The following is a 13,008-nucleotide window of genomic DNA, read 5'->3' as shown; positions in this document are numbered from 1 at the left end:
CCTCCTGCACCTAAACTCCCTCCCAGACCCCGCACCCCCTCCTGCACCCCAATCCCCTGCCCCGGGTCAGAATCACCTTCTGCACCCAGACCCCGCACCCCCTCCTGCACCCCAATCCCCTGCCCCGGGTCAGAATCACCTTCTGCACCCAGACCCCGCACCTCCTCCTGCACCCCAATCCCCTGCCCCGGGTCAGAATCACCTTCTGCACCCAGACCCCGCACCTCCTCCTGCACCCCAATCCCCTGCCCCGGGTCAGAATCACCTTCTGCACCCAGACCCCGCACCTCCTCCTGCACCCCAATCCCCTGCCGCAGCCTCCTCCTGCATCAAACTTTCTCCCACAAAAAGGCTTGTACACAGGGGCCCCACAAAATCTAATAGCCCCAAGCCCACAGGAGAGTTAATCCGCCCTGTCTGAGGCATCCAGACAGTTCAGTTTTGCTTTTAGGATTTGACATGAATGTACCTCCTACTCACCAAAGATACATTTCAGGTTCGGCAGATGCCAAGCTTTTCCATACCACCCTTAGCTATATTTAACCCTTGTAATTATTCATGAATGGAAAATAGGGCTTGTTGAAAATCAAGAGCAAACAAAGCCCACCCACAAGATCTACAATTCTTGGCTAACTGAAAAGCATTGTAATGGTTTTAAATGGGTGGTACCATTCATAAATATGGTAAACTTTGACTGTGGTAGTAAACATCATCTGACTCCCCACACTTAGAAGATATGGTAATATAAATTGATTTAGGTCCCAACTAAAAGCCACTGAAGTCAATGGCAGAGCTGCTATTCTCTTCAATGGGCTCTAGATCAGGGTTTAATGAGCCTCTGACACATCATGTTACATTTTGTGAATTCATTCCATAGATGCCAACTTCCTCAGTTCCCTGCTGTGTCCCAGGCCCTGCCCCCACTCCACCCCTCCCACCAAGTCCCCAACCCCACCCCACCTAATCCCACTCCCACTCCACTCCTTCCCTCAGGCCTCCACTCCTTCCCTGGCTCTTCCTGCCCCCGCTCTGTCCCAGCCCCACCTCTTTCTGCCCCACTCCTCCCCCTCTTCCCCAGTGCCTCCTGCACCGTGCTGAACAGCTGATCATGGTGAGTGGGAAGTGATGGGGAGGGAGCTGATCCGTGGGGCTGCTGGTGGGTGCTGATCACCCACTATTTTTTTCCTATGGGTGCTCCAGCCCCAGAGCACCCATGGAGTCAGTGCTTATGACTCATTCTATTTAGAAAATAGTTTATTTTCCCCTTGCAAGTGTGTTTCTTCTGCTTCATTTTTCATCCGAAATATCAAGAATGTCAAATCTGATCAGACTTGGCTTCGCTGGAGGATCTGTTGGGGACGGAGGGATCTTTAGGTAGCCCCTCTCATTCTTAACGCAAGGGATGGAGAAGTTGAACCTTTAACAAATACATCAAGAAAGTGTTCTTCAGTCACTGAAGTTTAATGGCTGTTAACATACACACAATTTTTTAAACAGGCTGACTCTAAATTCCTTCCGTCTTTTCAGAGCTATCTACACACAGAAATTGTACCAATTTCACTATATTAGTATAGTTAAACCAGTACAATCCCCCTAGTGTGGGTATAGTTACACTGGGATAAAGGGCTATATTTCTACAGCTATTCCCATACAGGAAGGGGAATAAGCTAAGCCAGTATAAGGGCTTGTCTACACTTATCTAATGATTTCAGTGAAGACACTACCTATGCTAACGGGGGGGTTCTCCCACCAGCGTAGGGAATCCACCTCTCCAAGAGGTGACAGCTAGGTCAACAGGAGAATTCTCCCATCAACCTAGCACTGTCTACACCAGATGTTAGGTTGGTTTAACTGCATCAGTCAAGGCATGGAATTTTCATACCCCTGAGCAACACAGTTATACCAACCTAATTTCCTTCTGTACACCAGGCCTTAGATGCCTTTATAGAGACATAACCACATCTCTACTCCAGATGGTACTGATTTAACTATTTCAGTACCACTCACACTCACAAACAAAATAGTTAATTTGGTACAAAAACTTTGTGCACACCAGGCCTCAGTTTTCCAACTTTTGATATTGTGACATATTTCACTAGTTTTCTGGTCCTCAGAGAGTCTTCCAGGGTAGACAAAGGGTGTGGGTAAATGAATAGTGAACGTGTGGTGAGCTGGGGTGTAAATCTAAGTCACGCTAGCACACTACAAACTAACTATCTGTATGGATCTTGGTACCATGCACTATAAGTTCCCTAATGCACTTTGATCTACTCCCATTTCAAACAACACTAACTGCATCTAGACAAGCCCCATGTCTGAATTTCTCATGTAAAAAGCAAACAGAAAAAAACTGCAAACAAAAACCTTACAGGCCTTTTTTATTATACACCATAAAGATATTTTTAAACTAAAAGGGCACAAGCGTAATTATTTTTTTCTGTTACAGGGTACCCATATAGCAAGTTGGCCCTCCAAAATATGTCTAGCTCACGTAAATTCAGATATATTTTTTTAATTTCAAGAGTAAGAATCTGAGTGAATGTGGAAGAGGCTGTCAAAGCCACTCAGTATAACCTGCAGTAGGACACCTCCAGTTTGCTGCTTGGTCAACAGGTGAGGGCTTTAAGGGACATGAGAATGAGCCATTGGGGACCATAGGTGGTGCTTTGCATCTTCCAATCAGTTCCATGTTGAATTGTCATGCTTCGTACCGGTTTCTGCCATGACAGAAGAACAAACTTTCCAATGAAGAGAGTGAAATCTCACCTGACCCCTACAGTCAAGTTTCACAAGTTTCTGGAGCTGCTCCTGCCAGAAAGATTTCAATTTTTCCTGCTAGTTATAGCCCTGCATACTTGTCGTGATCAACTGAATCAAAAATTTTCTTTCTGACACCTGGATTCTGCACAGGTAATATAAAATCACAACTATGCCTTTATTGCAGCAGGGTGGAGAGCCGGCAACTCCTAGCTTTCGTGAATTACCTTTCTTTGTGCATCTGTATTTTCACAGGATGGCACACTAAGTGGAAATATACTGTACTGTGTATACAAAGACATTGGGCTAGGTTTACTGAAACTAGCAGAAGACAATAGAAACTGCACCTCAGTATGTCAACACTGAAAAGAAAGACTTTAATTAATGAAAATTCCAAGTCTTAGTGATAGTGATATTACTGCCACTTAAAATATTGAAAACTGGTTAAAGGAGATTTGGGTAACATTTACAAAAGTGCCCAAGTGACTTAGGAGCCTAAGAGCCATTTCCAAAAGTGACAGTCTAAATCCAAAAAAGGACTGAGATGCCTAACTGCCACTTCAGATGCCCAAGTCCAAACTTTAGATCAGGGGTCGGCAACCTTTCAGAAGTGCTGTGCCGAGTCTTCATTTATTCACTCTAATTTAAGGTTTCGCGTGCCGGTAATACATTTTAACATTTTAGAAGGTCTCTTTCTCTGTCTATAATATATAACTAAACTATTGTTGTATGTAAAATAAATAAGGTTTTTAAAATGTTTAAGAAGCTTCATTTAAAATTAAATTAAAATGCAGAGCCCTCTGGACCGGTGGCCAGGACCCTGGCAGTGTGAGTGCCACTGAAAATCAGCTCGTGTGCCATGTTCGGCACACATGCCAGAGGTTGCCTACCCCTGCTTTAGATCTTCAAAACCTCTGCTCAGCTAATTAACCCTGGAGATGCCTACATTTCTGCTGGTGCAAATGTGTAAAGCCATCGAAGTCCTGCCACTGTAAATCTTCTCAGCAGCTAAACTCTGGTAGATTCTCAAACTAAGCATTCCCCTGTCTATCCTGCCTGTGGGGCCCAATCCAGTAGGCATTCTTGGAGCACACCTACACCACACAAAAGACATCCAAAAGGAGGTTCCCCTAGTGGTTAGAATACTCAGGCAGATGTGGTTGTTTAAATTCCCACCCTGTCTAATTTGAAGCAGAGATCTGAAGCCAGATCTCCCCCAGAAATGCCTTAATCACTGAGTTATAGAGCTATGTGGGATGGTGCTCTCTCAATTTCTCCTCTGGAAGCTGTTCCACTGGGTATAAATAATTAAAGATTCTTTGAGCCACAGAGAGTGAGAATGACTTCATAGGCCCACTTTGTATAAAGTATTTAAATATTCATTGGAGCAGGGACTGGAACCTGCTCTCCCAGGTGAATGCACTGACCACTAGGCCACAGAGTCATCCTCACACTTTCTCTGGCCCACTTTTGGAAATTTTACCACTTAGGCCCACCTCTGTAGTTATTATTAATACAAAGTAAAGCTGGTGGGACATGAAAAAGTTAATTTCATGAAAAAATGGAAAGGTTGAAGTTGTTTTAATTGCCGAGAATTCAAAGTGTACGCATTTTTCTGTTGTTGTTTGTTTGTTTGTTTGTTTGTTTTAATTTGTCATGAATTTTCTTCAGGAATGTTTCAAAACATTTATCAGAAAAAGTATCAAAAGCCTTATTGAAACAGACTCTCTAAAATTAAAACTTGAAAACCATTTCAATAACATTTTTGATTTATAAAATCTGATTTTTTAAATGCATGGAATTGCTCATAAAAACTGAAACATTTTGATAATATCAATAGTTTAAAAAAATTATTTTGAAAAAGGCCATTGTTTTCATTCTGCGATGGAACAAAACCAAACCTTTTGAGAAACAGCATTGTGTCAAAATGCCCATTTTTCACTCAGAAAACTCAGGTTTTAGATTCTGTGTTCTCTTACTCTTTCTGATCTGCAGTGACCAGAAGCCACCCAGGCCCTCTGAAACCTTCCAGATGAAAACACTGATGAGATTGACAAGTTCTCTGCTAGCATTTTGGCTACAACAAAACTGCATATTTTGACAACACTACACTTAGTCAAAAATATTCTGACCAGCTCTAATAATAACAGCACATTTAAATATACTTGACCTTCAGGTTCATGACGTTCTGTTCATATGCAATGAGAGGTTATGAAATTTGATCATATCCTATGAGCTTGAGTAATTTTTGAAAGGGTCTTATTGTTTAGTGCATTTTTTTAATAAAGCAATGTTCTGTATTACTGATAATGCTTTAGATTATTACATCTGAAAGAGTTTTTAAAATCTACTTTACTTCTCACAGTTAATGAAGTTGGTTTACTTTTTGCATTGCATTCCTCTTAGAAAATAAAATTAGACTTGTCTTTTTCACCTTCTGGAGCCTTAAGCATTAACAAAGTGCTGCAATATTTGGATAGCAAACAGTCCACCAGAATATTTATGTTTTTAAAATGGCATCACTGGAATTATAAAAATAATCACAGAAATATTTCCATTGGTCTTAGCTTCTGCAAGACTTTTTATTATAAAATCTAAATTTTGGCCTAAATCAACTTTACAGTACTCTTTTAAATGAGGAGAGATGGATACAAAACAAATGGCATATGTTTATATCAGGCGATTAGTTGTAATACATTGGTGCTCTATATATCAAAATTAAATATATAGACCCCAGACCTGCAAACCTTTATTTACATGCTTGAGGTTAACCACATAAGTAGTCCCATTGGACAGAACCTCAACTGATGTAAATTGCAGTAGCTCTGTTCAAGTCAAGGAGACTATGCTTAAAGTTAAGCACATGCCTTAAGTGTTTGCAGGAGCAGAGCTATATGGCTACTAAGCAGAATGTATATGTAGAAGACTAAAGTTTTACAAGTAAATGAGCTAATTTGGCTCAAGAAGTAGTTATCCACATGAATGTATTCATAGTTTTCAGTGAAATGTGTGATACCAAAAAAGGCATTTGAAGTCAAACAAACATGGTAATGGTATGTTTTCCCATTTATTCCTCAAAGCAGGTTCTTCCAGACTAAGATTCTCAAGGTCTGCTTAGAAAGAAACTTAGTTAAAAAGAATTTCATCATTTATACATGGTCTTACTGATTTTTACACAGTTCCTAAAATCCTTTGTTTTCCAGATCACTCTGTTACTAGTTTAAATTAATATTTTATTGTAACAAGAAATAAAACAGTTAATTCAAAAACAAAAATATATTTCCCTTATAAAGAGAACACAACACTGTGGAACTATGCAATACAAACTTTTCCCACATCAGAGAATGAATGACCTTTTAATCACTCAGTGTTTCTCATCTTTCAGGAACTATTCACAGGACATAGCTGAGTGGTAAAAAAAAAAAAAAAAACTAAGGGGAGGCTTAATCCACACTGATTAACATTTTTGTTTGCTTTCCATCAGTCCCTTGCCATAAATTTTCTTAAGATGAAATTATTTATTAAAGATAAATTATATAATTGCCTACCATTATGTACTGTAATATTTTATGGAAAGGAATACAGTATTCAGGACTGTTCTAGTAAATATGTATCTAGAGACTCTAGGGAATGTGTTTCATGTATACACAGAAGGATGAATGAAACTATAAGATTTTAGGTCTACATTTTAAATATTTTGCAACCAATTATTTTAAGCTTTATGTTTTGTTTAGGCCTAATATGAGGGACATTTTCTAATGGTAATTTAATCGAATGTTCTCGTTCATACTGTTTCTTGTGAAGAAGCAAAAAAAATTTGTCTGCCAAATCATGCCAAAGGCTTCAAATTGCATCACTAAGCGATAGAAGAAAATCCCTCTAATGGTCAGTAACTCTAATGGTCAGTAACTCTAAAAGTCAGCTACCACTCTGTACCTGACCTAGCAGTCTTCATTTTCAAAGGAAATCTTCACAACACCTTCAAAGGATGGGGCTTAATTCATAACTTTGCTAGACACTACAAGTCAAGGACTGAAAGAGATGCTGGATTTACGGTTAACTGCAACAACCCCACAAGCTGCCTTCCCCGACCTTTTCCATTCTCCCCCTGAAGGGGTGTAAAAAGGACATTTCACTTGGAAATGTTCCTTAAATATGCTAAACAATCTGTTTCACCTTGTATTTAACTGTGACACTCTGAGCCCTTTCCCATACCTGAAGAAGAGCTACAAAGCTTGTCTCTCTCACCAACAGAAGCTGGTTCAATAAAAGGTATTATCTCACCCACCTTATCTTTCATCTGAGGAGTTTTCACTGAACTTATCACACTGAAAGGTAATTCCCAGTGACTTGCGTCTATTTTATAAATCAGTGTTATTCACTGCTTGTCTTAAAAAAAACCAAGCAGGGTCATAGTGAAAGCCACTATTAAGTTAAAATCTAGAATCTAGGTGGGTGCTTGCCCAATGAACAATTAGAGAGTGTACATATATAAATGAAGACATAACTTGGGGACTTTCGCTGCTTTTCAGGGATTTCTGAACAGCAGTAGAAGTAGCCTTATGTATCCGCATTCTCACTAGCCCTCAATGTATAAATAGACAGGGAGGGCCACATTATCTACCCATATATTTGCCCTATTTTTAAGAGCAAAGCGTACATTGCAAGGCTCTCCCTTTGCCACACTTGTAGTGCTCCTGCAGGAGGCTTTCCCCCGCCGGTGAAGTGCGCTGGGCACTGCCCCCACCCGCCCGCCGACTGGGCTCCCACCCAAGCTCCCTTTGGCTCCCACAGCTCCGCTGGACCCAGGGGCAGTCGCCCAGCCTCAGCCTCCCCATCGGCGCCCGCCCCGGGCCGGGGGCACTCACCGATCTTGGCCAGGGAAGCCAGCAGGATCCAGAGGGTGATCTCGAAGGGGATCTGCACGTGCGGATAGTCCAGGGTGAAGACATGGAGCCGGGTCTCCTCTAAGGGGGTCCCGCTCGGCGGCGGCAGAGTCCCTGAGCTGCCGGGCTCGGCGCTGGCGGTGCCCATCGCGGCTGCGGAGAAGGCAGAGGCCGCCCGGAGCTCCAGGAGCCCGGCGAGGAGGGGGAGGACGAGGGGCCCGGCAAGGAGCCGGGGGCAGCGGCAGCCCATGGCGCGGCTTGTCGGGGTCCCCCCTGCTACGCCCAGCAGGATCCCCCCGTGCCGGGCCGGCGCCCGCTGCTGCCCCGCTCCCGGGGCCGTGCCAAGCCTGGCTCCCCGGGCTCCGGATGCGCCCCGCCCCGGGGCTGCGCACAGGCGCCCGCTCCCTCTGCCCCTTGCTGCTCACCTGGCCCCTGCCTCCCCCGGCCGCCTGCCTCTGCCCAGGGCCGGCCCCGCGCTCGCCCCGGCAACGCCCCTCGGCAGCCGCCCCGGGCACAAGGGCGCTGGCTGCCACCGCGCACCTGCCGCCGGCGCCCAGGGAGCCAGCCCGCTCCCTCCCCCGGCGCGGCAGCGAGCGAGGTGCGGCCGGGCCCAGGAAATAGCCAGCCCCGGCTCCTGCTGGGCAGGAAAGCAAGCGCCCAAAGGCTCGGTCTGGGGACAATGGGGAGCCGCCGGACAGCCCGAGCTGTGCGCGCCGCATGGCAGAGAGCCAGCCCAGGGCACCCTTCGGCCACCTGCCCCAGGATCCTGCCACTCATTCCTCCTCCTGGGGCCACCTCACCTGCACTCTGCCCACTAGGCTTCCTCCCATTTATACCGGCGCTCTGAGCGCCTCCCAACCTTCCCTCATCTGCCAGCGATGAGAAACCAGCCAGGGAAATGTGGAACCCCTCCCCTACAAAAAATATACTGACCCAAGGCCCAGGACAGAACGTATTCAGTCATCCCCCCTCCCGGTGATGTCTCCTGGCCCCCATAATGCTAGAAAGGAGAGACCTCTAGCCTCCTAGTAGAACATCTGCCATTTGATCCCAACCCTGGAAGGTCCCAAGGTAACAGAGCTTAAGACAGTGACATACATGTATTATGCATGAAAAACAAGCTACCCGCGGCTATTTTAGAGGTTTACATGACTATGTCTGAGTCCTGTACAGTCTGACTCATGGTAACTGGGCCTGATCCTGCAGACATGTATGCATGTGCTGAACTTGTAACATAATTTGACTACTCGTGCTTAAAGTAAAGCACATACATACACGCATTTGCAAAGTGGGGACCTAAGACATTTGGCTTTACATATGATAGTTGCAAAAATAGTCCCAATGTAGTCTTGCAACTCACTACAATATATTTAAAAGATTTAAAAATACCTATTGCATATACAGAACACAGGTGAAATCTGGTCCTCGCTGAAGGCCATGAACTTGAAAGAGATTTGCCATTGACTTCAAAGAAGCCGTTTTCCCCCAATAGTATGGAATACATTTTTTACCGAGACTTATTGGGATAATCAGCATAACTTTCTTCTGGCTTCCCCACTAATGAGCAATGTAGTATTTCAAAACTCAGCCCAATAGAAACTTCATCGTGCACAATCAGATATTCCCTTTGTCTTAATAGTAGTTTAATGCAAATACCACCAAAGACAGCAGTAACTGCTCTTTTCTTCCTAACAGTGATGGGGAAAATTACTTTTGCCATGTTTAAATACTTTGGTTTTCATAGGCTCTGGGGGAGATTGGGTGAAGATCCTAAATAAAAAGCAGAATTGAATCCTTGCAGCTCTCAATGACTTCAACGTCTTTCAAAGTTTGGCCATTGTACTTGTTTCTAATAGATTTCAGAGCATATCAGTAGGTACCCAAGTTTGAATTTTTTGGCCATGATGTATCAAAACCAAGATTTTTTTATATGAAAGCTATGTAGCACCTAGAAAATCAAATGGAAGGAAAAAATATGTCTGAATTTCTAGCCAGTCTACAAACATTCCAACTATATGTTGGATTTGGTACCCTTCTGCAAGAAGACCTTAGTGTTGCTTTTGTTTCTTGTCTTAGGTTCCCTGAATTAAGAGAGGGACTGCTGAATACTGTTCATACTAAGGAACTCTCCCTGGAAGGAGATACTGATACAGAAAGAAAAGATTGTGCAGTGCCAGGAAATACCTCTGTCCATCTGGCCATTTGTTGGAAGAAAGCCTACAAATGAAGCTTGCCACACCAAAGCGACATTACCAAGCCAGGTGGATCTATGTTTCTGTGGCTTCAGGACATTACATCAGTTGGAGCAGTATCTTAACAAACTCCCCTGAAAAAGTTGTGGTAAGGAGATGGTGTCCACACCTATCTATCCATGGTAACTCTATTCACATAACATTTGCCAGGGGGCGGGGTTGCAGCTTTCAATCTTTAATGTATCCTCAGCACACCCCTGTGTGATAGTACAGTATTATCACTCCCCAATGGTGAAGTGAGGCACAGAAAAACTAAATGGCTTTCCCAAGGTCACATGTGGCAAAGTAGAGTCGGGAACCATCCAGTTCTGAGTACCATGCTAAGACCCTAAGCACTGGACCATTCTTTCTCTTAGATACAAGTAGAGCTGGTTAAAAGAAATGGCCACATTTGTGTGTGACCTGTTTTGTTGACATTTTCTTTTCTTCAAAGTTTGGAAAAATATCAGCCACCTGTTGGTGTGCCAGAGCACAGAGAAGAAAATATGGAGAGGAACATACAAATGCCTACAAGTGTGTACCACTGGATGAGCTACCAGAATGTGGTAGAACTCTCCCTATAAAAAGATCATCTTGTGAGTTAAACTATTTCTCAGATCTATTAGGACCCAAAGGCTCCATATTGAGTTAATGTAAATATAACTAAGGAGCACATAAGAATGGAAATTGGTATAGGGGAGAGAGGAAGACAGTGGGTGGGGGGTGAAGTGTTGTCATAAATCCTCGGACCAGTGATTTACCTTCCTGATAAGAGGGGATGTGATGAAGAAACATATTGCTACAAGCCAAAGGTGAGAAAAGGGGAAAGGCACTGAAATTGGAGCTGGCGACAAGGGAATTAATGGAAATGGCTATGGTGTTACATTGACATCTCTATATAAATATTTCCTGGATCTGTCTTTTTAGGAACAGCAATTGCATGTTTTGTGTAATAATACTGGTATTTAGATAATCCCAGTTAGGTTCTGATGCTCACAGTTTACTGAGATAAATGGGATGGTGCTTTCTCTCTTCCTACAGCCTCTGAACATTAGAGACTTGCTTGATAATTACCTATCATTCTCGTCGCCCACATTGCCTCCAATCCTGTAACTGGATCGGTGTGGGTGGATCGCTGCACCCTTTCAGAGCCCCCTGAGGTCAATGGGGCTCCAGACATAAGGGTCCTTGTGTCCACACATAAAAGCACTTGTAACCATGCACAATCACGGCATTTGTATTTGCTTTAGTATAGATCGAGGTTTTGATTTTAAAGGATGGATTATTATCATGCTGACTATATTCTTAAAATGGAAAAAGATATTCACTTGTTAACATTGTGCTCACTCTTTTCACAGTGGCAAAAGACAAACATTTAAATAGAGAGAATGATCACAATACTGTAGAATTCAGTCATATTTTCAGAGCGACCCTAAACCACATGATCTTCAATTTTATTTCCATGTATAATTTTCTCCTGACCTTAAAGCATTTTTCTGGACAATATCGTTGTGTACGTTTCAGTAGTACATTTGCAATGTCCCTCCTGTAAATTGTCCTAGCAGTAGCCTAACAGTAGCCACCCCTTTGTCAGCCAGGTTTGAAAAGGCTAATGTGCAATGAAGTCTCAAAGAAGATGGCATTTTTATAGGCCCTGTTAAAATCTTAATAGATGCCCATGGATAATATGATCAAAAATGCAGCTGTAACATGCAGCACCCCATTCAATATGAGATAAAATGATTATATTACAGTATATTGTTTCTCTAAACCAAAGTTCACTGTTCTAATGATTATTGCATTGTCTCTGATATTTATATGGCTAGTATTTATAATCCTGCTTTAAAAAAGCAACAAGCTGCAGCTAACTGGAAAACAGAAAACAATTTCATGAACTTTTTTATGAATATTTGTCCCCTTTTTCATTAACATTTCGACAGCAATTTTTCAACCATCTATAAAAGAATGGAAAACATTTTTCATTAAATTCTGGTTTCTTTTCCATTTTCTATTGAAATTTTGTTCTCATGACAGTTTTCTGACCAGCTGTATTCAAAGGTGATTTTTCATTGCATACAGCTGATATCCTCCACTTCAAAAGATAATAAAGCATACATTCCTTATTAAGAGTAAAAGTATAAGTTTTGTCCCTCTTTCATCCATAACTTAAAAAGAGATAAAAGGATTTTGCTCAAAATATCCAAAAGAAAATTGCAGCTGAACAGACTACACCTGGAACATTTCAGCCAAGTAGGTGGATAATTCTGAAAGTTATCAGCATTTGAAAACAGAGTGTTGTATGATTGAAACTGTTTTGCAACTAGAACTACAGCAATTGCTAAAGATTACTGCTATAAAGATAATATATAGCAATAAATTTACAGTTACAGCACAACCTTTGTCTCACACTGCTTTTTTAAACAATCACAAGACTCTTAAAATCAAAGTTTTGTTTCCAATAAGATAAAATATAATAAAAATAGTTTCTGTAATGGAACAAAATACAAAAGCATTCAGGTCACCACAGGTAAAGAGGACAATCTTGTCTGGTTCTTATTTCACGTCAGCAGCCAAGAGGAAGTGATTGAAATTCTGGGAAAACGTGCTCATGGTATGCGTAACTGAGATATCTAGTGAGGTAAGGTATAACTGACATTGATAGCTGATGTAGGTTTTCAGAAGAGGCAAAAATAACCTCTTCCATAGTTTTGAACACTCAACAATGTGAATATGCATTGTTGACAGGAAAAGGTTTAGATTTGTTTACCTTTTGTTTTTTTATTATAGTTCACCGTGATATGTTACTTTGGATAGTGTTGTTCACATGTTCTTTCTATAATCTATAGCTAAATTTCCTTTATTAGATTGATACATCTAAGGCCTTGGTCCTGCAAATATTTGTGCACGTGAGTAGTCCCATTGCCCGGTCAAAGAATGCATAATTGATCAGTTGAAGTGTGAGATGACGGGAGCTACAATAACATTTTTGTCCCAGGTTTGTGCCTGGCGCTGCTGAGCAGCCATCCCTACGATTGTGATTGCAATTCCAAATTATGGGCAGTCCCATCTCCTGAGCAACAGTTGAATGGGATGTTGGGGTAACTGTATCTGGGTAAATCCTGCTCCAACACCAA

At 42.3% G+C, this 13,008-nt stretch overlaps 1 protein-coding gene across 1 annotated transcript in view; it reads right to left on the bottom strand.

Annotated features, from left to right (window-relative positions):
* Nucleotides 1–7,893, bottom strand: part of SLC9A2 (solute carrier family 9 member A2) — a 38,102-nt gene extending 30,209 nt beyond the window's left edge. The window contains exon 1 of the mRNA XM_045010864.1: nucleotides 7,626–7,893. Within this exon, the coding sequence (XP_044866799.1) occupies nucleotides 7,626–7,893 (268 nt within the window). The remainder of the gene's footprint in view (nucleotides 1–7,625) is intronic.
* Nucleotides 7,894–13,008: the final 5,115 nt, after the last annotated feature.

Source organism: Mauremys mutica, chromosome 1, assembly GCF_020497125.1.
Source record: "Mauremys mutica isolate MM-2020 ecotype Southern chromosome 1, ASM2049712v1, whole genome shotgun sequence".
NCBI classification, from domain to species: domain Eukaryota; kingdom Metazoa; phylum Chordata; order Testudines; family Geoemydidae; genus Mauremys; species Mauremys mutica.
Note: the sequence above shows the minus strand (reverse complement) of the source record. Positions and strands in the feature narration are given on the sequence as shown.